We start from the raw sequence: 24377 nt of genomic DNA, 5'->3' as shown, positions 1-24377 counted from the left end.
GAGTAGGAGGAAAAGGAACAGCTTGGGAGAAAAGATGGGTTTTGACTAGGTTTATTCAGGGGAGAAAGAGAACATAAGAAATAGGAGGAGTAGGCCACACGGTCCCTCGAGCCTGCTCCGCCATTCAATGAGACCTTGGCTGATCTTCAACCTCAACTCCACTTTCCCGCCCAATCTCCATATCCCTTGATTCCCCGAGAGTCCAAAAATCTATCAGCCTTGAATATACTCAACGGCTCAGCATCCACAGCCCTCTGGGGTAGAGAATTCCAAAGATGCACAATCCTGAGTGAGGAGATAGATAAATTATACACACATGCACGTGTGGAGGGGTCTCATACAGAATTCCTGAGAGCAGGGTCGAGGCAACGGCAAGTTTTATCATCAATGTTGGGGCAGAGGAAAGGTGGAACATAAAGGAGGCCAGAATCAGAAGACTTAATGTTGGAGGAGGGAGAGTAGGTCTGGAGGGGATTACAAGGATAGGGTGGAATGAGGCCACGGAGGGATTTGAAAACATGGTTTTGGATTTTAAACGTGTTGAGGGACAGGGAGCCAGTGTCGGTCTGCTGGCTTTATTGAATTCCTTCATTCTACCACTACCCACACGACCACATGCGACCACCAGCTCTCTCCCCAGTGTTACATAACTTGAAATACTCTCCCCAAGGGAAACCAACTTTTAGAGTAGAATCGAGTTGTGCTGCTAGGTGTTTTTGACAGTTCAAGTGGACAAAAGAAAATTTCACTTGCCCACTGCAACATTTTTCTGTAAACCTAGTGTTAGTATCTACCAGTGAAAAACACCTGCTCAAACCCCCTAGTTGCTCATTGCCAGATCTCAGCCAGGCCCCTATAGGACAGTGCTCAGCCAAATGCCCTCGCCAACAAACTATGTATGAGTGTGGTGGTGGGAGGGAACATACACACATACTCAGCATTGTCCCCAGACCGTTGCTGAGCGCCTCCTTGCAGTTGACTTCAAGTGGAGTCAGTCAAGGCCTGGGAACAGGTCTCTGTCTGCAGGATTAAATACTGAATTAATTTTTACTTCACTAGTAGTGAAAACCTAGTTCTACACTAAGTTTTAGGTCAATTCATGTGAAAGCAATTGCTCTTAGTAACTTTATTTCAGAATGGGGCGGGGAGGCAATTATCTGCACTCCGGCCAGGTTTCCCTAAATGGCAATCAGACATTAAGAAAAGTTGTAGATGAATCAATCCATACTACTCAAGCAGGTCACAAGCGACTGTTAATAAAGAGTCACATGTTGCCTGCCTTCTCGGGGTTTTGTGGTGTGGTGGTGGTGGGGGGGGGCAAATATAAAATGAAATGTTAAAAAACAGCTTAAGTTTTGCAAGATGTCACAGAGCATGTGTGTGTAACAAGCTGTTCCCCACTTTGCAACACTTTGCCCAGAGCAAGTGGAAAGGGAACAAATATACACTGGGCAAGGCACCAAAGGTAATACTGTCATCTCTATAGTTTCACAGCATTGCTAGAGGCTTGGAAGCATGGCAATTGCTTGCTTCCTTGACTAGTGGTGTGGGTTGAGGAGGGGAAAGATAAGTCTTTTGCAAACAAGAAAAGCACTAAATAGCTTGCTTAGTTTTTACTCTCTATGCAGCCTCTGGAGATAAAATTTAATGAAACCATAAAGAGAAAATAATCACTGCCTACAGAAACCTTTCAACTTACCTAGAGGATGACAGAGAAAGCATCTTTTGCATTGTGTTAGCCATCTTCTCCTTGCTGAGACTGAAAGCATCTTTTGTGAGAGAAACAGCTTCTTTTGTTAAATCCACAGTTATGAGCAGAGCTTCTTTTGCAACATCCTTTGTTACACTCAATGGAGCCGAATCTACCTCAACATCCCCAAAAGGAGGGAGATCAGTCTGCACATTGCCGTCAGATGTTCTGCTCCTCCTCTGTGGGTCCAAAATCAAAGACATGCTTGTAGCTAAAATGGGATTGAAGGTGGCACAATCGATGGTCTCCTCGGGAACCTCGGCCTCCAGTGACTCCACGGCTTCACATGCTTCTTCCACAAGCCCTTTTTCAAGTGATTGATTCGCCATCTCTTCAGCATTAGAAATAGGAGTACTGCTCACAACTGTGCCATCTTGTGATAAAACACCATGATCTAATGACGTCCCCATACTCAAATCTCCGTTGTGAATCCCGCTGTCATCCATAGAGCTGATCGTATTGTCCAGCTGATCAGTTGTTGCTCTGTTCAAAGGCTTGTCCTCCATGGCCAAGCTCTCTCTACTTTCACAAGGTGAAAGTTCTGACTCAGCGAGGCTTGTGCTTTCAGAGTCCTGGGATTTGGCATCACAACCTGTGGTTGGTACAGGATGGAGCAGTAAAGCAATTTCTGCACTCTTGATCAACAGCCCTATGCAAGCACTGCCAGATTTAACTGGATTTTTAGTCAATCTTTCCATATCCTGAGCCAGGTCTTCCTGTAGCTGAGCGAGACACTCCTTCAGCCTCAGTAGTACAAGGTAATGGTAGTGGTTCATGTGTACTTTTACATGGGCAGTGCTGTATGCAAGAACATGTATATCTGCCTCAGACTCATCCTTTATGCTGGATTCTTTCACTCTTGCCTGTTGAGTGTTCAGTTGTGCATCCTTCTCTTTGGAAGATCTCAGTGTCTCCGAGTCCATGAAATCCTGCCTTGCATTAGCCTGCAACCCATTTCCCAGGGGTTCTGTGCAGCTGAACATATTCAATTTATCGCCCAAACTACTGTTGGAATCATCTAAATCAGCAGAATATTCAGAAGCTGGATGACTGGATGGTACCTTGGATTGTTGAAACTTAGTAGGTTGGGACACCCAAAGGGAGAGGGGAAATGCATCCACAAAGCTGAAAGGCTTGCCTTTCGAACTCTCCATGCCCTCAAAGTCCAACCAGAGCTGACAAAAATGGACTGACCAAATATCTGCAGCCGACGATGCCTTTAATACATCATAGGTAAGATTCTTCTGTGCGTGTATTCTGTCCAAAATGATTTGTTGCTCATAAGCATGATGGAAGAAGACATTTTGCAGCACATCAAAACTGTCTGCAGATTTAGGGAACTCCTTATACGACACATGAAAGAATTCAGAGTCTTTGAAAGCTTTTAGCACCATTTGGAGATCGGAGTGTGTGCAGTTTAGGGAGTGTCGTGTGTTTGTAGCCACAATGTCTGAAGTCTGAATGGTGAGGGACTGAGGCCTTTCCGGATGAGCCATCACTTTCTTCTCCACTGGGATAACGAACTGCAAGGTAAAGAGAAAAAAAATCTAATATTTAGAACTGTTTTATGGGTCAAACTATGAAACCAATCAAAATCTGAGCAAGTGTGTCAAAGCAACACAAAAATCCACAGTACAAATACCACTGCACTACAATACGGAAAATTGACAATTTTATTCCCTCTCTCTGCAAACCCCACCCCCCCCCCCCCACCACCAACAACCCCTGCAAAAAAATTCTAAGCACTGCCTCTAAATCTGTCCAAAAGGGTGGAAAGTCTTTCTTTTACACCGGAGCTCCAAACTGCATTCACCAATTTTGAAGCTAGCATAATAAATGCAAATGTTCCAACAATGTGAAGTGAAACACTGGAGAAAATCTTGGATTGGCATTTTATATTCACCTCACTGGTGATCAGGGTATTGTCACAAAACTCAAATCTTAACTTGCCAAAACCGTGATCACTTACTTTGACAAAATAAGTGACAATGTTATGACTATTTTGTTGAGCTGGTTAAATTCCAGCGATATCCTTTGGCGTATACTTTAGGGTCCCTAAGCCTTCTTGCCAATGGGCTTATGGAAGTGTCCCTGCAGGTACAATTGTGGGCTATATATCAGGGAAAGAGAATGCTGCCGGTGTGGATTGCTCAGGAGGGTGGTTTGGAGATGGTGATGCATACTGGACATCCAGCTGATCAAAAAAAGTATTTTAAAAAAAATTTGACAATGAAAATCCATAAACACGTAAGCGTACTTCTTTTAAAAAAAAACCCTCCCCTTTAGATCTCCAATTACTATGCACCATTGGTAATCAGCTTTTTCGTATGCTGTGTGCAGCAACAGCCAGAATACAGTTCCTCTTATTTCCCCCTTCCTGCATACCTTTGATAGACTAGCGGTGTTAGGAAACCACAAACACTGGCCCCTATCCTACCAATCCACGCTGCAGTGTTTTAGTACACCAATGTACCGCACAATTGAGCTGCCCTTTATTTAATCCACTGAAAATAACTTTGCTACAAAGGCGCAGTGCCTCAGCAGCTTAAGACACCGGCCTTTCAACCTTGGAACAGACTGATGGGACGAAAACATTCTCTCTCGGTTGGCAGAGATTTTGAGAATCTCAATCCAGTTCTTACTGGGGGGTGGATCAATAGCACAAAACTGCTCGTATGGCACAACCCGGCCACACAGATATAGAAGCAAATGTTTACTCTACACATGTTCTGTCCCATACCTGGACTGAACAAAGCTCAAAGAGCCCTGTTCTGCAGCACTGACGCTCGTAACAAAGTAAGCACAAAACTCTTCTCCCACCATCTAATTTTTTTTAAAATGAAACCGACATCAGGACAAAAAGTACATATCCTTAGGGACAAGCTGCCTTTAAATCTTTAGTGTCATGAAGCAACAGTGTGCATGTTTTCAAGATCTGGATGACTCAGTTTCCAATCACTGATCCTGTGCAGCTTTTTATAGTGCACAGTTGCTAGCAGTTATATTAGATCATTGTCAGCAAAAAAATAAGACTGTACTTAGACTACAATACTTCAGGACTGAGTCATGAAATCATATAATTAGATTTCCATCTTTGCTCCTTACACCTCCTTTACTGAAGGTGGCGTCTCATACTGGGGTACACAAAAGAATTGGGAGATCCAGCACTGTTTAACTATCAAATATAAGCCCTATTCTGTTCTTACTTGGTGCCCACAGACAGAATCCTGGTAGGGTCACTGGACTGCGATAAGGAACAGGAACCTCGGCTGATTTTCCCCCTCCTGAGCCCTGGGGCTGATGTTCCCCCTCCTGAGCACTGGGACACTACAAATTTAAACAACCCCAGTGTTCACTAGGCTGAAATCAGCTACCTCAGCACAGGACAGAGGGACTGAACCTGGGGCCTAAAAGATGGAGTTCATCCTGAGGTGCATACACCTAATGAGGAAGGAGAACCAAGATAAACTAATAAGTTTGCAGACACCCCACTTTACAATCTATAGCATCATGTAACAATTCAAAGACATTTCCTTTGCTTCAGTTGCTCTGCATTTGAACAGTGAAAGTTAATAAGAAAAAGGCATCTACTGTCAAATGACTGCAGATTAAATACTTGTCCTGGATTAAAACCCTTGGCATAGGGACAGATCCGTACAACAGTACATTATTGGAACCTCTTTTAAGTTGCAATTGGAAAGCAATGGATTCTGCATGTTGCCATATGCTATCCGCTTACTAATTGTCTAATAATGCAACTGCTTCCTTGTACATGTGCATCAAATTTTTGAAGTACAAATATTAGTCAACTCAGAAAAATATCAACACGAGATAAAAACCTGGTATAATGCTCATTAAAACTTAATTTTTTTTAATATATATATATTGGGAGGATTCAAGTATAAATCAATAGATAAGTTCAAGTATGACAGAAATGGAACGCATTACATGAAGGTTTCGCTTTATGCAAGTCTTGTAATATATTATAGATATATCAAATACATAGTGAAAATTTGTAGATACAAATGGTGGAGCTGGCCACATGAGAACTAACACTCTCAAAAGTGGTCATCAGTCCCCTTGTGGAACACAAATCATATCGCTGCAGATCTGCACGCCACATACTCTATAAAGCTTGAATACATAATTCCATTATTAAATATAACCTTAGGCAGTGACTAACCTTCAACATGAGTCCATTCATACAAAAGTCAACATGTTCATCTGCTTTCACAGAATTATTCAATTTATAAATGGCTTTAAACTGCTGTAGTGTCTGATACAGGTCCAAAGAGAATGAGTTCATCCATAGCATGCTGATCGGATCCAGTGTAAATTGCAGGGCATTGAGCTTTACATAAAGATTAGGGCAAGGCACTGTTGATGGGGAAAAAAGTAAAATGAAGCAGCGAAGAATGAAACATTTTGTTTGAAACTGGCATATTTACAAACATACAAGTTCATTTATAGTTAATTGAACGAACAGTTAAATTCTACTGAAAACAGCCACTTCCTGATCAATGGAAAATTTGCTTGGTACTTATTGCATCAGAATGGCTAGAGTGTAAAAGGTGGCCCAGTAAGGTAGTATACAAGTAGTACACTGAAGTGATCAAATGTGGTTGGATCGGGGTGCCCAACCTTTGCCTTTGTGGGCCAGTTAGGTATGCACCGTGGAGCCTTGGAGACCATAAAGTATAAAATCAATGTCGCCCTTCATTTCCATATATCACGTATTGCTGATACTACCTGACGCAGTGTTCCGATTTAGGAATTATTTATCCATGAGGCAACAAAGCTAAAAACAGCCCTTTCTAAACCTCTGGGCCCTCCAAACTCTACAACAAATCCCCAACTAAGTATTACAAGCACAAATAGGACTGAATGCCAAGGTTGAGGACCAGACTGGGCACAGGTTGACACCCCTATGACGGGATATCAATAGCATCCCCTCGATTTACCCCACCCCCACCACAGCAAGTGAATTCCAGATCAGAGTGGAGACAAGCACCGAGCTTTCCGTAGAGGAATATTGTTTTGGGGGAATGGTGGTGGCCAAAATGCAGGCAGGAAAGAAAAAACTAAAGTCTTAAATGTTCATGAAACATTTGCAATAAAAAAGGAAATTTACATTGTGCCAAGAGATTACCTGAGAAGCCATAAAGTATTAAGGCAGTTGGCTGGCTAACCTCACTATAAAGAATGCAAAATTCGACCATAAGCTCATTTGATCCATATTACTTTCCTTCAATTTTCTCTCCGCTCCTGAAGGAGCAGCTAATGTCCTTCACCCAATCCTTTTAGATTTTTACCCAAAAACTAACCAACTTGTCCTCATTAAGTCCCCTGAATTAGGAGACGCATTAGTTTCACATTTGATCGTGTATTTTATATGGATCCAGTATCTAATATGATCTCTCTAGTCTTGCCGCTAGTACACATTAAAAAGCTAAAGGCGCCTAACTGATAATGATTTTATTGTTTTTCAATACAAAATTACAAGTCTGACAATCATTTCTCCTTTTCCTTACATTTCCTTGAACTCGGTACATTTCACTTGCACCCTTTACCAGAGAAAAAAATTGTTGGGATGGGGATAGCAAATGGGAAGAAGCTGACCCCGTGAATCGATTTGCCATCCCGTCTATCCCACCCCGTGTGTCGCTGTTCCATTCCCTGGCCAACTCTCTTTGACAATTACCGACATTAGAATTCATTGCAGTTCCATTTCCCCTTAAGCAGAGAAAATAATGAGTGCAATAAAGAGGCAGTGCTATCCCAGCTTCTAGTGTGTATGGTCCCAGTTTGGTTGGTACATTGGTTGGGACCATGCCAGCCCTCATAGCACAACTCCTAATTAACAGTCCCATGCTTCCTAGAGTGATTGCAGAGAATTAAATCCTATGATCAGCAACCCATATTTCAATTTTATATATTATAAAAAAACATAAAAATTGCCAAGAGTTCAGGGGGGAACCCCCCCACAGAAAAGGATAGCCTGAATTTAAATTACCATTCTGTCTTCTATTGCTGCACGAAACCTGGTGGCTTATGCCCGATTAGCCTCATGAAAACCTTTATAGGAAACCAATCTTTCACAAGTGGTTGTTAATGCACTTACACTAAGACAAGAGTTGAGGAACATTTTATATTTGGATCACAAATATCAATAGTGTGGTTGAATTAGGAATCCTACATAATAGGAGTGACTGGAAGAGGGTTTTTTTTGTTGCAATTCTACCTTTTGTCACAATAGGGTCAGCATTTGAATTAGTCCTTATCCAATGGAAAATGTTTTAAAATTAATTCAAAGAGAAGTTGGCGCTGTTCCCACTGCAGTCCCTACTACAACTGTGCAAACAAATGAGGCCATAACAAGAATTAAAAATCAAGCAGTGGTACAGAAGACAGAGAACATTCTTAAGAGCTGGCTAGTCAAAACAATTGACAAAATAAAATAATTGATCAACAGTTGATAAATTATGTTCACTCACCCTTAAACCCAAGTTATTTCAATGGAATATTTCCATCCTCATGAGATTTTATTTTGTTATGAACTGCATTGGCTCATAAAAAGGGAATTACCTACAAGAACTGCATTGCTTGGACACATTGCATTAGCTTTAGACTAGTCAGAAAAATGCCAAGGAAGTAAAATTATTCTATGGCCGTTAACAATATTCTACAGCCTGCAGATGAAGTCAGAGATGCGTTAAACATACCACTCACAAGTCTCACAATATACACCAAATTGAAGTGAACACTTGCATAGAAGCTGCACTCCATTTGTATAAAAAAAGCACACAATTACATGATCCCTGTGCCTATCACATCTGCTATACAAATAAATACAGGTTTGTTTCATCAGTATCAAAGCTGGTCATTCACTCAAATATCAGCTTCTCTTCTATAATGGGCAGATAACTTACCATAACATTAAAACATAAGAAATAGGAGCAGGAGTAGGCCCCTCGAGCCTGCTCTGTTATTCAGCAAGATCATGGCTGATCTTCAACCTCAACTCCACTTTCCCGCCCTATCCCCATATCCCTGGATTCCCTTAGTGTCCAAATATTCATCGATCTCAGTCTTGAATATACTCACTGACTGAGCATCCACAGCCCTCTGGGGTAGAGAACTCCAAAGATGCACAACCCTCTAAGTGAAGAAATTTTTCCTCATCTCAGTCCTAGATGGCTGACCCCTTATCTTGAGGCTATGACCCCTAGTTCGAGATTCTCCAGCCAGGGGAAACAGCCTCTCAGCATCCACCCTATCAAGCCCTTGAAGAATTTTATATGTTTCAATAAGATCACCTCTCATTCTTCTAAACTCCAAGAGAATATAGGCCCATTCTACACACTCTCTCCTCGTAGAACAACCCTTTCATCCCAGGAACCATCTAGTGAACCTTTGCTGCACCCCGTCTAAGGCAAGTATACTCTTAGTTAGGTAAGGAGACAAAACTGTACACAGTACTCCAGGTGTGGTCGCACCAGAGCTCTTTTTAAAATTGCTGCAAGACTTCCTGACTCTTGTACTCCAACCCCCTTGCAATAAAGGCTAACAAACCTTTGCTACAACATTTGCTACCATGTCTGTAGTGTGGGTGTACAGGAGTCATACAAACCCAAAAGGTGATGAATTTTAGCCATACAATGTGCAGTGTAATAATGAAACAGGACATGTTGTTCACTACAACACAGATTAAAACGATCATCTAACAATAACTCACAAGCTTGCCACATTTACCATGCATTTTGAAAAGTTACTTATTTATCAAAATCTTACCAGGAAATTCTTTACTGTCAGGAAAATAGTATTCAGTGAATTCGATGTGAATTGCTGACATGCCAGCTGGAAGATGGTATGATGTCCTGTTGCAGGAAAGTAAGGTTGTGGGCTTCTTACCATGCTGACCTGCTGCTGAGACCTTAAATAAAATGAAGCATTAATATTATATTAACCATCACCTCCAAGAGCTTCAATTAATTTATTTTTATAACTCAAGTACGAGCAAGCTTTCTACCATTTAATTACACAAACCTGGCCAAGATGGCCATCAGATATATCAATAGTCAGTGACACAGGTAATGTATAATCATTATAGTCTACAATATAAACTTATGGCATTTTGCCAGATTCAGCATTGTCGAATGTGAAATATTTCAGAGACAGGCATTCGAGGTTAATGGATGCAGAGCACCATGGAATGACAGATCTGGGTTGAAAATGAAATTCACCTCATCACAGCCCAAGCCATCTTGGGAGATGCAAGATGCATTTCCTCAGTTACCCCCACCCCTCCAAGGAGTTACACTTGGGAGATCCAGGAGCACATCACTGGCTGCATTCAGAAACACATTTAGAGTGGGATAGTTACCACTGCCCAAAAATATAGTAACACTCTGAAGCTTGCTTCACTGCTCCTTTTACCACAATACAGCTTTAAATGATCAAAGCCACATGTGAATATCAATATCAGTAGGAGAGGAGGGTAGTAAAAAGATCAGTTAAATCGTCCAGAAACTTACATGAGGCAAAAGTCACACCACACTTTTACAAATTATACAACATATATTCAAAACCTGGAACATAAATTCCAAGAGAGAAGATCAAAACCATAAAGAATACATTTGGACAGTTACATGGGTAAGATGGGTATAGAGGGGGATATGGGCCAAGTGCAGGCAATTGGGACTAGCTTAGTGGTATAAACTGGGCGACATGGACATGTTGGGCCGAAGGGCCTGTTTCCATGTTGTAAACTTCTATGATAATACATTTAGAACCAGGGTCCTCGAATTCAACAGTGCCAAAACACTACTTACAGTAAATTACTGAGGACATTACTTCCTGTTACATCATACTGTTTTGACATTGTGAAAGATCAAGTCAGGTGCCACAGGGCATTTGAGCTCAAAATGAACCATAGAATGTATGACAAATAGGTTCAATCTTTTCTTCACTAGGTTTACAATTTCACTTCTGCTGTGCTGAAGCCTTGCAGACAATGTGGAGAAACATTCTCCAAATTGGCCTTATGACATAGCCATGTCACAAGCTGGAGCAGCTGCAACTTCACCCACCAGCTCCTGACCAGCAAGGGAGTAACACAAAGATGAACACTCTGCAACTAATTTGCAAATCTCTAAGACTCTAACTGTCTTGATATGTGCACATCAGTTGCTTTACCTACATACAGTCACCATACTGCACATTATTTGAAATCCCGTTTCTTTCACATTGCGTGAATTTGTGCAAGTGAAATCTATCTAGAACAAATTCCAGACCTCTCAGAAAAGGAGGAGGACAGTTTGTAATTCTGTGTATGTGCACAGATCAGTAGGACTTGAATATCACTTTAGGTTAAAAAAAGTGCTCTTACAACTGCTCAGCCGACATGCCAAACAACATGAACTACTGAATTACATAATGTCGTCCTCCTTCTCTGAGAGGTGTGGAATTTGTTCCAGATAGATTTCACTTGCTCAGATTCACCCAATGTGAAAGAAAAGGGATTTCAAATAATGGGATAATAGGTCTACTGGTGCCAGTCTCAAAAAAAGCATAGTCTTTGCAACCTGTATGAACGTACGATATGCTCAGGCTTATCATAATTTATGAACTAGTTTCTGAAGCAATCCTTTTATGTTTTGAAGGATACACTTCGAGCAGAATCCTTTTCCTTCTGCTTACAGAAGCTGCTTTGGCAGAAGGATTTACCAAGGCTGGCTCCTATGCCCAGGAGCCTTGAATGAGCTCCACATAAGGATAGAGACTGGACCCTCACAGGTACTATTGCCCTCCATCAAATCAAACTCCCCAGCAGTTATGATGGGGTCCTTTTTACTAAGTTTGGAGCAGACAACACACAGAGAATCATTCAACATTCGTAGACGAGTGGGTGTCAGTCATCCAGATAAGTCTGTAACATTCAATGCAGGTCTTCAAATCATGCACTGGCATTGACCAGAGCAAGATAACTCAAGAAGGGATGATCTAAGCACAAGGAAAAAGAGCATGTCGCGGTTGGTGAGCAACAAGCACTTCAATAGATTAAAGCCTCACAAAGGCAAAAGGAAAAAGTCTCCATTTAAGGGTAAAACTCAAATTCACAAACAAAAGCCAGACTTTCATTTTGCAGAGACAACTACAATGATGGCGGTCAACAGGATACAAGAATCAATCAAGGAATGGCTCAGAATGAGGCTATGTATGTAAAAAAAAAGGATAAAGAAGAATGAGGAAGACAAAAGTTGCTTAACAATGTTTTTCACCATGTGGAAAGCCAGATTATTCATCCATTTGTGAAGACTGAAATGAGAAAGAAATCACTTCTTTTGAAGCAGAAGTGAGTGTGAAAGATGATCTCCAATAGAACCACTCACGTGTACATAATATTTTTACTTTTAAATCCTAGTCTGTACTTTAGTCTTGGCAAGTGGAAATAGATTTTATGCATAAGTCTTCCAATTTTGTTCTTAGTATTTCTGACATTTGTTTCCTGCTGGATTAGTTACACTTCTGGACTAGTATGCCTGCCAATGATCAAAGAAATTACTGGATACCAATCTGATGAATACATTATAAACCTAAGCAACAATCCAAGATGCACGATGCACAGCAATACCTCAAGATTATTTTTACTTTAGGCTACCATGAATTTGCAAGTGGCAGCAAATGTTATGGCCAGAAGCATTCTATACTGAAGCTCGAGGGGACAACGAATCAAAATACATTATATGGAGAAATTGTACATGCTTTTCTCAGTCAAATGCTGGAAGAGTTAAAAGGTTTATATTACTCCAAAGACATCAGGTGTGGTAATAATGTGGAAGATGACAGTGACAGTACAGCATCTAATGCTGGAGGTTTTCCCCCTGCACCCTCAAGAAATGCAATTTGCTGTAACTGTAGGTTTCATTTATTGAACCTATCATTTCACTTCAAAGTTATGTTAGGAAAAATATTAGGAAGCATTCCTAGCCTGGAACATAGCTGTAGTATAAAGAAAGAATCTCAAGGGCTACACTGATAATCAGTTAAATATAAACTAACCAGGGCACAGTGCCACAACACATTAACTTATCAACTCACCATGTTAGGCTGCACCCAAGGTTCCCAATATGGCAACTTCTCAATTTTGTCTGCGTTACTTGGTGGAAACACTACCCCATAATGGAAGGTAGAAAACAAAGTTTACACCAAAAGGACAGCAATTTGTGTGCCACTTTACGTACTTGTTCACTGCTGGTTTTGAAGTGAGATCAGATCAAAGCTCTGCAGTCCTGCCACATCCAGTCGTGAATGGTGGTGGACAATTAAACAACTAACGGGAGGAGGAGGCTCTGTAAACATGCCCATCCTCAACGATGGCGGAGTCCAGCATGTGAGTGCAAAAACGGCTGAAGCGTTTGCAACCGTCTTCAGCCAGAAGTGCCAAGTAGACGATCCATCTCGGCCGCCTCCCGATATTCCCACCATCACAGAAGCCAGTCTTCAGCCAATTCGATTCACTCCACATGATATCAAGAAACGGCCGAGTGCACTGGATACAGCAAATGCTATGGGCCCCGACAACATCCCGACTGTAGTGCTGAAGACTTGTGCTCCAGAACTAGCCGTGCCTCTAGCCAAGCTGTTCCAGTACAGCTACAACACTGGCATCTACCCAACAATGTGGAAAATTGCCCAGGTACGTCCTGTCCACAAAATGCAGGACAAATCCAATCCGGCCAATTACCGCCCCATCAGTCTACTCTCAATCAGCAACAAAGTGATGGAAGGTGTCGTCGACAGGGCTATCAAGTGGCACTTACTCACCAATAACCTGCTCACCGATGCTCAGTTTGGGTTCCGCCAGGACCACTCTGCTCCAGACCTCATTACAGCCTTGGTCCAAACATGGACAAAAGAGCTGAATTCCAGAGGTGAGATGAGAGTGACTGCCCTTGAGATCAAGGCAGCATTTGACCGAGTGTGGCATCAAGGAGCCCTAGGAAAATTGAAGTCAATGGGAATCAGGGGGAAAACTCTCCAGTGGCTGGAGTCATACCTAGCGCAAAGGAAGATGGTAGTGGTTGTTGGAGGCCAATCATCTCAGCCCCAGGGCATTGCTGCAGCAGTTCCTCAGGGCAGTGTCCTAGGCCCAACCATCTTCAGCTGCTTCATCAATGACCATTCCTCCATCATAAGGTCAGAAATGGGGATGATCGCTGATGATTGCACAGTGTTCAGTTCCATTCGCAACCCCTCAGATAATGAAGTAGTCCGAGCCCACATGCAGCAAGACCTGGACAACATCCAGGCTTGGGCTGATAAGTGGCAAGTAACATTTGCGCAAGACAAGTGCCAGGCAATGACCATCTCCAACAAAAGAGAGTCTAACCACCTCCCCTTGACATTCAATGGTATTACCATCACCGAATCCCCCACCATCAACATCCTGGGAGTCACCATTGACCAGAAACTTAACTGGACCAGCCATATAAATACTGTGGCTACAAGAGCAGGTCAGAGGCTGGGTATTCTGTGGCGAGTGACTCACCTCCTGACTCGCCAAAGCCTTTCCACAATCGACAAGGCACAAGTCAGGAGTGTGATGGAATACTCTCCACTTGTCTGGATGAGTGCAGCTCCAACAACACTCAAAGCTCGACACCATCCAGGACAAAGCAGCCTGCTTGATTGGCACCCCATCCACCACCCTAAACATTCACTCCCTTCACCACCGGCGCACCGTGGCTAAAGTGTGTACCATCCGCAGGATGCACTGCAGCAACTCGCCAAGGCTTCTTCGACAGCTCTTCCCAAACCCGTGACCTCTACCACCTCGAAGGACAAGAGCAGCAGGTCCATGGGAACACCACCACCTGCACGTTCCCCTCCAAGTCACACACCTTCCTGACTTGGAAATATATCGCCGTTCCTTCATCGTCGCTGGGTCAAAATCCTGGAACTCCCTTCCTAACAGCACTGTGGGAGAACCTTCACCACACGGACTGCAGCGGTTCAAGAAGGTGGCTCACCACCACCTTCTCAAGGGCAATTAGGGATGGGCAATAAATGCCGGCCTCGCCAGTGACGCCCACATCCCATGAACGAATAATAAAAAAAAGTAGAGGGCATCAAACAGGTCAACCAGCTTGGCAACTATGTGCTGGGTTGGTACTGAATTTTACAATCACTGTTGGCTCCAAGTTGGCAGCTCGGTTCAAGAAGTATGCTTCAGACTAATGGCTCTTCAGTGAAAGTCACATCCAGAATGTTAGGTCTTCATGACACCGTGACAAGGCTATTAAAAGTTAAGATTTTTTCTACTACCAGAAGCTTGGTAACTGAAGGAAATGTTTTCTTAATTGGAAAGATTTATGTTGCGAAGCCCAAGCATATTCAACCAACAAAAGCTGTGAAGAACCAGCAGCATTGTACACCGAGAATGAATGTCCAATACCACCTCCCTACCTGATAAACATCCAAGTCATCAACACGGACGACCACACAGCTGGAACGCAGCCTGCTCCAGAGTGGCTGCCGAGAATCAGGTGAGATAGCAGTTGCCGACTGATCACTTGCACGTCTTTTGCCAGCGCCACTTACTTTCCGAGTCGGTGACCCCACTGCAAAGAAAACAAGAGTGAAAATTTCAATAACCGGTACTCTCCCAGTGCTGAACAAAGCACAAAGTCGCTGCTTTGAAGCATCTTCTGTAAACAAGATGCTCGCCAATGGCTTTATGCCAAGTTACAAATTTCTATATTTCATGGAGGCCCACTATCAAAGCTGTCCTGTGTACAAGTTTCACGTGAATGGTACCTTGTGTATTATTCTGCTGCACGACCAAGATTTAAGATGTAATGCACAATACTTCAGGCAAAGTGTCCATGGGCTTTGGAGATCAGCTATTGAAAACCAGGTGCTGAATAAGGCACTTACCTCACTGTCATTTTTCTTATATATTTCAGGCACATTCCATCCCTTTTCAATCAGTTTTCAATCAGTTTTCTAGCCTTCCCCTCACCTGATGCCATGGACTCCTTTGCAGGGTTCAGTTCAACAGGCCCTCTGGAAACTCGTAAAAGTGGCGAATAGTTATACATCTATACGGAATGCCGGCAAGCAGTTCAAATGCAGACACCAGGCCGTAGCATGTTTTCACCTGATGTCCACTCATGTATTTCCAGTAAGGGTTGCTGGATAGCGGTGAGCAGCTGGGACAGATTAAGAAACTCTATACTGCAACCCACCCAACCTGCACAAGAGGAATCCTGGAACCTTGGATGAGTGCTGGTGGGATCAAAGCAGAACAATCTGACTCAAAACTAATCCAACTGGCAAGGTGGGTTTTAAGCAATACAAGATATTACACCTTCCTTCCCCATGCCGAGTAACATCGATACTTGTAGCATTGACCTAGATCCAATACAGTATTTCCTACAGCACCCCCTAATAACCCTAGTAAATCCTAAATACAGGCAATTATCTAGTTTTTCTCCTTTTCTCAGGAGGTGGAAAATCCCCCTTTAGTCAATATGAATCAAATTACTAAAGGAGCTAGCTCAGTCTGAAAAACAAAATGAGTATTCTCCCAGACTGAGTCTGGAGAATTCTTTCAAGACATGGTTTTAATTTCTGGGTTACTGCAAAAATGGCCAAACCACAAAAAGAAACATAAAACCCAGAAAAGCACATAACATCCAACCTACTGAACAACAGAATTGATGTGTATTTCTAAGGAACTCTTATAACAAAGGTCTCCTAAACTATCCCAGAAAATACAATAAACATTACTACAAGCTGCCTTGGTCCTCCATAGACCATCCATTATTTGACTCAACTATCAGATGTTCATCCGAATTTTAAAGAAGTGGCATTAGTGTCACACTAACTCAAAGTTGGACATTAATACAATTGTTACAAGTTTTGGGTCTGCCTTAGATATTTTCAGGCACAGCAGTGCTGGTCACTCCTGTATGGAATCTACACATCTTAGAGAGGAGTGAGAGCAATTATACAATAGCGAGATCCAGGGGTTTCACAAACTTCTTGTTAAATGTGCCAAAGTTTATGAAAACCAGAGCAAGCAAGAAGCTGTTGCAACAGTAGTAATAAAAACTTGTTTGGTTGCCAATTTGATTTCAGACCCGTGACACTTCCAATCTCAAGGTCAATTTTCCAGCACAAAGTCAAACCCATTAACCCACAATTCTAGAGCCTCTTAAGTTATGGCCTCCTTGCCTCACTGAGAATCCGGCCTCTTGCGGCCTACATGGATAAGTGACTTCCTCTGAGAATGCAAACCCTGGGTCACGATGAACAGATGTTTGTTTCACTGATATCACCCTCTAAAAGTGGTTATTGTCCTATCTGAAAAAGATACAATCACATAACTGCAGGCAGAAATAGAACTGGACAGCACAGAAAACAAAATTATCAGTAACAATGTTCAGACTGAATGTTTATTTACCTTTCCTCTGCAAAGGTATTAAGCTTTGTTCAGTTACAAAAAAAGCTCAGTTCCTTGCTTTGGTAACACGAGCTCACGTCAGTCAAACACTGGAAATGACATCTATAGGAATTGACAAAAGACTGAAAATTTACAGAATAGCTTCAGCCCAATTGTCAGTTAGCAGCTTTCATAGACATTGAAGATACATCTTCTCAGATCAAATACTGAAGACTGACATCAAGTGCAGTATTAAGGGAGTGCTGAATTGTTGAAGATGGTGACTTTCAGATGAGGCATTAAGCTGGGGCTTTTATTCAGTATCCTGGCCTGTTCAATTAGTCGCAAAAGATCTTATGACACTATTTTAATGGCATTCTCCCAGTATCCTGGCTAATATTCATCCTCCCATAATCCAAACAGATTAATTCATCATTTATGTAATTTGCTGTTTGTGGGGCAATGTTATGCATAAATTGGCTGCGACGTTCTCCGACATAACAGTGATTCATTGTGAAATGCTTCAGGAGGTCCCGAGAACATGAAAGGCACTACAGACTACGCTGGATAATTTTAAGTTGTTTAATGCTTTAAAAAAAAATTGAATTATTCAGTCAATTGAAATAAGCAATCTAATAACAGGAAAGTAGGAATTTAATGCTTAAAGAATTTGAATCAGAGCATTTGAATTAGATGTCTTTGAATTCGGAGTAGGTGGTGTATAAACGGAAGTTATTTTTTTCTGTAGCCTCATTTATCCAAGAAATAAATTCCACCTCTTGCCCCTGAACTCAACACAGTTCAGAGTCTTGCAGACCAATTTACTGAATAAGAATCAATCTTCTGCAGCTTTTGAGAACTATGGCTGGGTTGTCAGTCTGTAACATCGGGATCTAGCAGCACCACACAAGATTCTTGTCACATCTTAGATTTAACATTTATGAAACATATGGGACCTAGTAGCACCTGCACCTCAACCTGTTTTAATCAACCCAAAAACTAGAATGCCAGCAACATCAGTTCACATACAGTTTGTACCTGTACAGCTCCCTTTCAGCCAGTGGTATAGCCTGTAATTCTCTTCTTTGTATGGAAAAGTTCAAATACAAAATTAGCCATCACTTCCTAGAAGGGCCATTAGAACATGTATTAAGCCATTTGAAAGCTCTGACTTGTTACTGCTACTCAGTGCAAATTCTCCAAGTATTTCTGCGTAAAAGGAACACAGTGGTAAATCTCGTAACCCAGACAAGAACTGGCAAAACAGCAGAATGGAGAGTTCAAATTACAAAGACTGGGAGCCCAGGACTCCACAATTTCACAACTACTGTGATAATGTACAAGAGTACTTGCAATTTGCCATCTAGATGAAATCCCATCTTGTAATGCAGTTTTTATGTACTATATACTCTTCCCTGGTACCAACCTAACTTGGTACAACTTTTGCCTTTAGGTCAGGTTATTGGTTCAAGCCCCACACTACAGCTTAAGTACATCATCTAAACTAACTCCAGTGTAGACCCGAAGGAGTACTGCACCAGAGGTGGTGTCCATCAGAGGAGACATTAAACTGTAGTCCTGTCTGCCTGTTCCAGTGCTGCGCGTGGATATTGACAGTCCCAAGGCATCATTCACAGAAGAGCAGGGAATTCACTCAGTCTTCTGGATAAAATTGCTTCTTCAACCAATACTCGCTAAAAACAGACTTCACCGGTTATCTTATTTGTGGGACCTTGCTGGCACAGAATGGTTGCTGTGGTTATTTACATAATCACTGCACTTCAAAAAAAAAAATTACAAAAATGCTAAGAGTACTTCTAATATGCATTTCAGCTTCCTCCATAACTTTAATCACCAAGATACAACTAAAGCATGATTTGAAATCCAGTTTGCAATGCAAATTCCCTCTTGATATTTGTGCAACTCAATTGTTCAGTTGCCAATCTTGTATTCAATATGCAACAGTGAAAGACATACTATGATCAGTTTGAAATGTAACTTATTATTCACAGGTTACTCAATTACCTTAATTTATACCGTTCATCAAGTAAAGATGAATGGTGCTGAAGTGGAGGTTTTTTTTTCCACATTTCCTATTTAGTGATGAGCACAAAGCTGGGTACAATGGAATGAAACTGAATTGTGGAATCCTTTTGTGCAATCAGTAGGAAATGCATCTTAGATATGGATTTTACAAGTCTATATCTCCTTTAGATGTAGCAATTTAAATACTCAAATATCAACCATCAACTTCTGAAAGATGAGAACAGCAAACAGATGTTACAGACTAAGAAACAAACACAGCATCAGATTCACTCTCACTCAAATGACAATTCTATTGACTGGTCAAGGATCAGCCTGGTTGCAGCCATTAGGCAGCCCATGCACAATAAAGTTCTATCTTACAGGCTACAGGAAGGAGGGAAAATGATGCCTCAAAATCCAGCAAGGAAGAAAAATTTGAATTAGAAAGATTCAGAGAAGGGACCTCATTATCCGTTTTGCCTCGAAGTGAAATTCGATAACCATTGCATTGTTACTTACTTCAGAATCTTATTATGGAAAGAATACAGTGTGGTATGTAAAACACAGAATAATAATAATTATTCTGATGTATTTGCTTATTTTATTAGAAAATAAACAAATACATCAGAATAATATCCTGGAAAAAATAATTATAACTTGTACATATTATGGTCAGCAACAAAGTCATTTTTGATTAGAATGCTCAGCACCCTAAAACAGCTTATGACTGTTTCATGATAATGTATGCATAAAATAACCTATTAAAAAATTTCATATAGCACTGAAAAGAAATGAGCTCTCATCCACTAAACAATCTTTAAACTTCCAGTTTCTGGATAAGGTTGCTGAACACACTTGTAGATTTGCATAAATATTTTCTTAGTTCAACTTGCACCTATACTGTGTGGGGAGCATGTTTTGTTTTCACTAAATTTGAACCCACTTTTCCGTGGAATCATGAGAGTCAAAAAAGTGGTCAGGTAAGCCATGAGGAGTAGGCACTGAGAGGGAGATATCATAGGACTAAAATGGGGCTTTGAAACCCAGATCAAAACCTTAGATTTCTCTACACCCCTCCCCTCGCTAATAAATCGTAGAGGAAAGCAATGTGGATTTATAAAACCTGAAAAAGTATGTTTCAGAACTTCTATGCTAATCTTTGCTTTTGTATATTTTGCATGTTTAGGATACAACATTTTTCATCCAGAAAACTTAGTTCAGCCCATTTTGGAAGCCCCATTAAGAAATCTAGTTGCACAAACACACACCTTTTCTTTTACCAGGAGATTCTTTTGTTGGAGATTTTACAATTGTTGTGGCCTCATGATGATCTATTATTGTTTGTACTTTGGACTGAAACTCTTGCAGCAGGTCTTGGGCCCAGCGTGTTCTGGCTTCCATTGCTTCACAGTGTCTAACCCAGTGTTTGCAGCTATCATCTGCAAGAACAGTCATGCAGAGCTTCATTAATTAACGATACTTAATACAGAAGAGATGAAGTCTAAAGCTCTTTGGGCAGCTCCCAACATATCACAACCTAATCCCATGGCATCATCTTGGACTGCCATCAACTGCAGTAAAGAAGCTGACCATCGCTGGAAACCCCATCTACAATCAGTGCTGTAACTAAACCAGCTTTGATACTGAAACTCCTTGAACCGTGGGTGGCCAAACTGAGCCGAAGGGCCATATGTGGGCCACTTGGCTCTGGCAATCTGGTCCTCAAAGCCGAGGCAACTCGGTTGTATGCGCGCTAATATTTCTCATTGTCTGGTTTGTCCAGTTCTAATTTTTTCGGTCTGAGGGCTTGGGAAGGTATGACCTTAGCGTGGTTGACTCACTGGTGGATAAATGCTACATCAGAACAAGATGATGGGCTCGATTTTACCGGCGGGTTTCGTGCGCGTTGCCAGTGGGGGGGGCCCCGAAAATCCCGATATCCAGGCACGTGACCGGATCGCGCCACGATCCCGCCCACTTCCGGGTTCCCCGATGACGTGCGGGGGTGCGTGCGTAGCCCCCGCTGGTGGGAATCCCGCAGGCAATTAAAGCCAGCGGGATGCCACTTGAGTGTATTTATTTTGCTTGTTCAGGTCATTAACTGACCTGATTAAGGGACTGTGTGTGATTTTGGAGAAACATGGGACTGTTTCACACATTGGGGGAAACAGTCCTAGTTGAACTGGACGTGTTGCAGCCATCAGCCTGTGGCAGCTGCAAAGGTCCATTTGACAGGGGGGGGGGGGGGGGGGGGGAAAGACCCTCACCCATTGCAGGAGGCCGCTCTGTCACTTGGGACAAAGTGTGGCCTCCACCACCCCCCTCCTGACGGTCAGTCACCAACCTGCACACTCACCCCGGGGTCCGGAGACATGTGCCTACCTTGCGGACCCCCTCAGATGTACATATTGCGGATGGGGGCCGCCGTAGCTGCAGTCATGACCTCCTCGGAGGGCGAACAGCATCACCAGCCTCACCATCCACCTCTGATACGTGGAGCTCCACAACAGAGTGCTGTGACACATCCACCTGTACAGCAGGAGGGAGGGCTACCGCAGAGAGAGACGCGTCGCAGAGGGCACTACCCTCGCCACAGGGTCCACAGACCGAGGCGCAGCTCCCCGGACCTCTCTGAGCAGCAGTGCACATGGAGGCGCAGATTCACTCGACATGTCGTCGTGGACATCTGCAGCCTCTTTCATGCCGAGCTGCTCCTGGCTGGCCCCAGCACCATCTGCTTACCTGTCGCTGCCAAAGTCACCACTGCCCTCCACAACTTCTCCACCGCATCCTTCCAGGGTGCAGCCGGGTACACCGCCGATGTCTCTCAGTCGTCTGCGCGGAAGAGCCCTGCAAATACACCTGCACCTACTCTGCAGTGCCACAATGGGTGGCATCAGTGGTGGGTCCTCATAGTGATACCCAGGAGCGGGCATTATTGCACAAAACAGACAGGATTCGCGGAGACATGGCAGTAGTGGTGCCAATATAATGTGTGATGTGAGTTGTTCTGAAATTCAATATAGGTAACACCCATGACAAACCCTCAAACACCCTTGTGCATCCCCTTCATGCTCACGACAAGTTTGCCTTACGCTGCCTACTGCACATATGTGATGCATGCCCTGTGGCTGAAGCACAGGTGGTGGCAGGTTGAATGAGGCTGGCCGTGAGGGAGATGCATGAGAGGGTGCATATGGGATAGAGCCATGAGATTATATGAGGATTGGGTTGCGTGTTAGTGGCGGGGTGAGTACTCGCGAGGTGAGTAGGTGCAGGTAAGATGAGGATGGGGTTTGAGTGGGTATGAGGGGTGATGTGACAGAGTGGTGTTGGCGGTGCCGAAGGAGATGTGGGGTGGGGGCAGTGTTGTGGCAGACGGAGTGTAGGGGAAAGACTACGTGTTCTCACTGTGGCTGACCTACTGCGGTCATTGGAGCGCCTCCTGCACTGTATGCAGGTGGGCGATATGCTGGTGGTGCAGGTGACCTCCTCTGCCACCTCGAGCCAGGCCTTCTTGGTGGCAGAGGCAGGCCGCTTTCTCCCGCCCGCCGGGTGGAAGAGCTCTGTCCTCCCCCTCCTCCTCACCCCATCTGGGGTGAGGCATCATTAAACTGGGAGCAGCCTTCCCCCTGGGCTGCTCTATGCTGTAATGTGTTCTATTGGTTGCAGCATCCGTCAGTGGAGGACTGCCCCTTTAACTAGAGAGCCTCCAGCTGACAGATCGTACTGCGCATGCGCAGCCCGCCCGACGCGCAGACCAGCAGCGCGGAGCCCGGAGGAGCAGGTAATTGGATCCCATTAGTGTGTTGCCTGCTACGATTGCGCGGGCAACCCACGCTCCCGAAACCCGCAGGCCTGGTAAAATCGGGCCCAATGTGTTCGTATCAACAACCTGGGATATATGCAAACTAATGGCAATATTAATATAAGCTTTATATGTGCCCCATCCCTCCTAGAGTGGCCATGCCGCCCATAAAAACAAAAAGCTTGGCCACTTCCTACCTTAAACAGTATGAAGAACAAAGCCAAGACTTCAATACCAATTTATTCAAAGTTTCTTAATTTTTCTCCCCATTTTTGAGGTTTTCTCCTAATACCCTGTCACTATTCCTGGATGAAGAGCTTCCAGCTCAAGAGGCTGATTGTGAAATATCTAACAATTTCCATTATTAGTCTAGTTCTTTTGGTTAGCAGAACTCACTTACTTGCCCAGTGGAAGGGGTAGTAATCCAGACTCAAATTTTTAAATGTTAACTGTATAGCTCCACCAGCTACTCGATGTTTGGATCCTCCTACATAAAAAATTAAGGAAACACATTACAGACAGAACTCAAAAAATTTTCCAGCACACTCTGGTATCCTAAATGCTGGTAGTGAAAATCACGAGCTCTGACGTTTCTCATTATTGGCGGCTGGGGGGAAAAGGCGGCAGAATAATTTTAGATTACCCTCATTAGACCTGTGAATCCAAAAATAGAAAAATAATTTCTGAAGACATTACTAGATATTATAAACATTTGCTCATTACCTTATAGGTAATACCTTACCTTATATCCAGTTTCCACTAATAACGTAGAGCCCTAGCTCCTCACATTTTGGACCAACGGTCTGCAACCTTTAAAGCTGCTACTACCACCTCCATGTATATAGTGTCTTTAAAAGAAAAATGTCGCAAAGTGTCCAACAGAAGTGTAATCAAAAAAGTGAATTTTGAGCCGAAGGAGGAGTTATGGACGAGGGGTGAATCAAAGCTTGGTCAGATCTGGATTTTACAGAGGGTCTTATAGAGCGAGGTGGAGAGGTGAAGGGCTTTAGGGAGAGAATTCCAGAGCGTGATGGCGTGGTGTTTAGGCAGTTGAATGCATGGCCACCGATGGTGGGGTGAAGGGGGGTTGCACAAGAGGCCAGAGTCAGAGGAATGGAGAACTCAGGATGGGGGGCGGTGGTTATAGACTGGACAAAGTTACAGAAATGGGAGGATCAAGGCCATCAAGTAATTTAAACAGAAAAGATGAGAATTTTAAATGAGGCTTTTGGGGACCGTGAGCCAATGTAGGTCAACATATGTGCAACGGGTGAACTGGACTCATGCGGGATAGGATACAGGCAGCAGAGTTTTGAATAAGCAGAAGTTTATGGAGGGTGGGGGAT

The 24377-nt window shown here is 43.0% G+C and overlaps 1 protein-coding gene across 1 annotated transcript in view; it reads right to left on the bottom strand.

The window, feature by feature from the left end:
- The window catches only part of LOC137344407 (bridge-like lipid transfer protein family member 3A), a 145874-nt gene that overhangs the window by 28836 nt on the left and 92661 nt on the right, over window positions 1–24377 (bottom strand). Inside the window, exons 9-14 of the mRNA XM_068007342.1 lie at window positions 23432–23518; window positions 20492–20662; window positions 15218–15372; window positions 9542–9683; window positions 5934–6127; window positions 1700–3273 (exon numbers count right to left, since the gene is read on the bottom strand). Coding sequence (XP_067863443.1) covers window positions 1700–3273; window positions 5934–6127; window positions 9542–9683; window positions 15218–15372; window positions 20492–20662; window positions 23432–23518 — 2323 coding nt within the window. The remainder of the gene's footprint in view (window positions 1–1699; window positions 3274–5933; window positions 6128–9541; window positions 9684–15217; window positions 15373–20491; window positions 20663–23431; window positions 23519–24377) is intronic.

The sequence above is a fragment of the Heptranchias perlo genome, chromosome 27 (assembly GCF_035084215.1).
Source record: "Heptranchias perlo isolate sHepPer1 chromosome 27, sHepPer1.hap1, whole genome shotgun sequence".
NCBI classification, from domain to species: domain Eukaryota; kingdom Metazoa; phylum Chordata; class Chondrichthyes; order Hexanchiformes; family Hexanchidae; genus Heptranchias; species Heptranchias perlo.
Note: the sequence above shows the minus strand (reverse complement) of the source record. Positions and strands in the feature narration are given on the sequence as shown.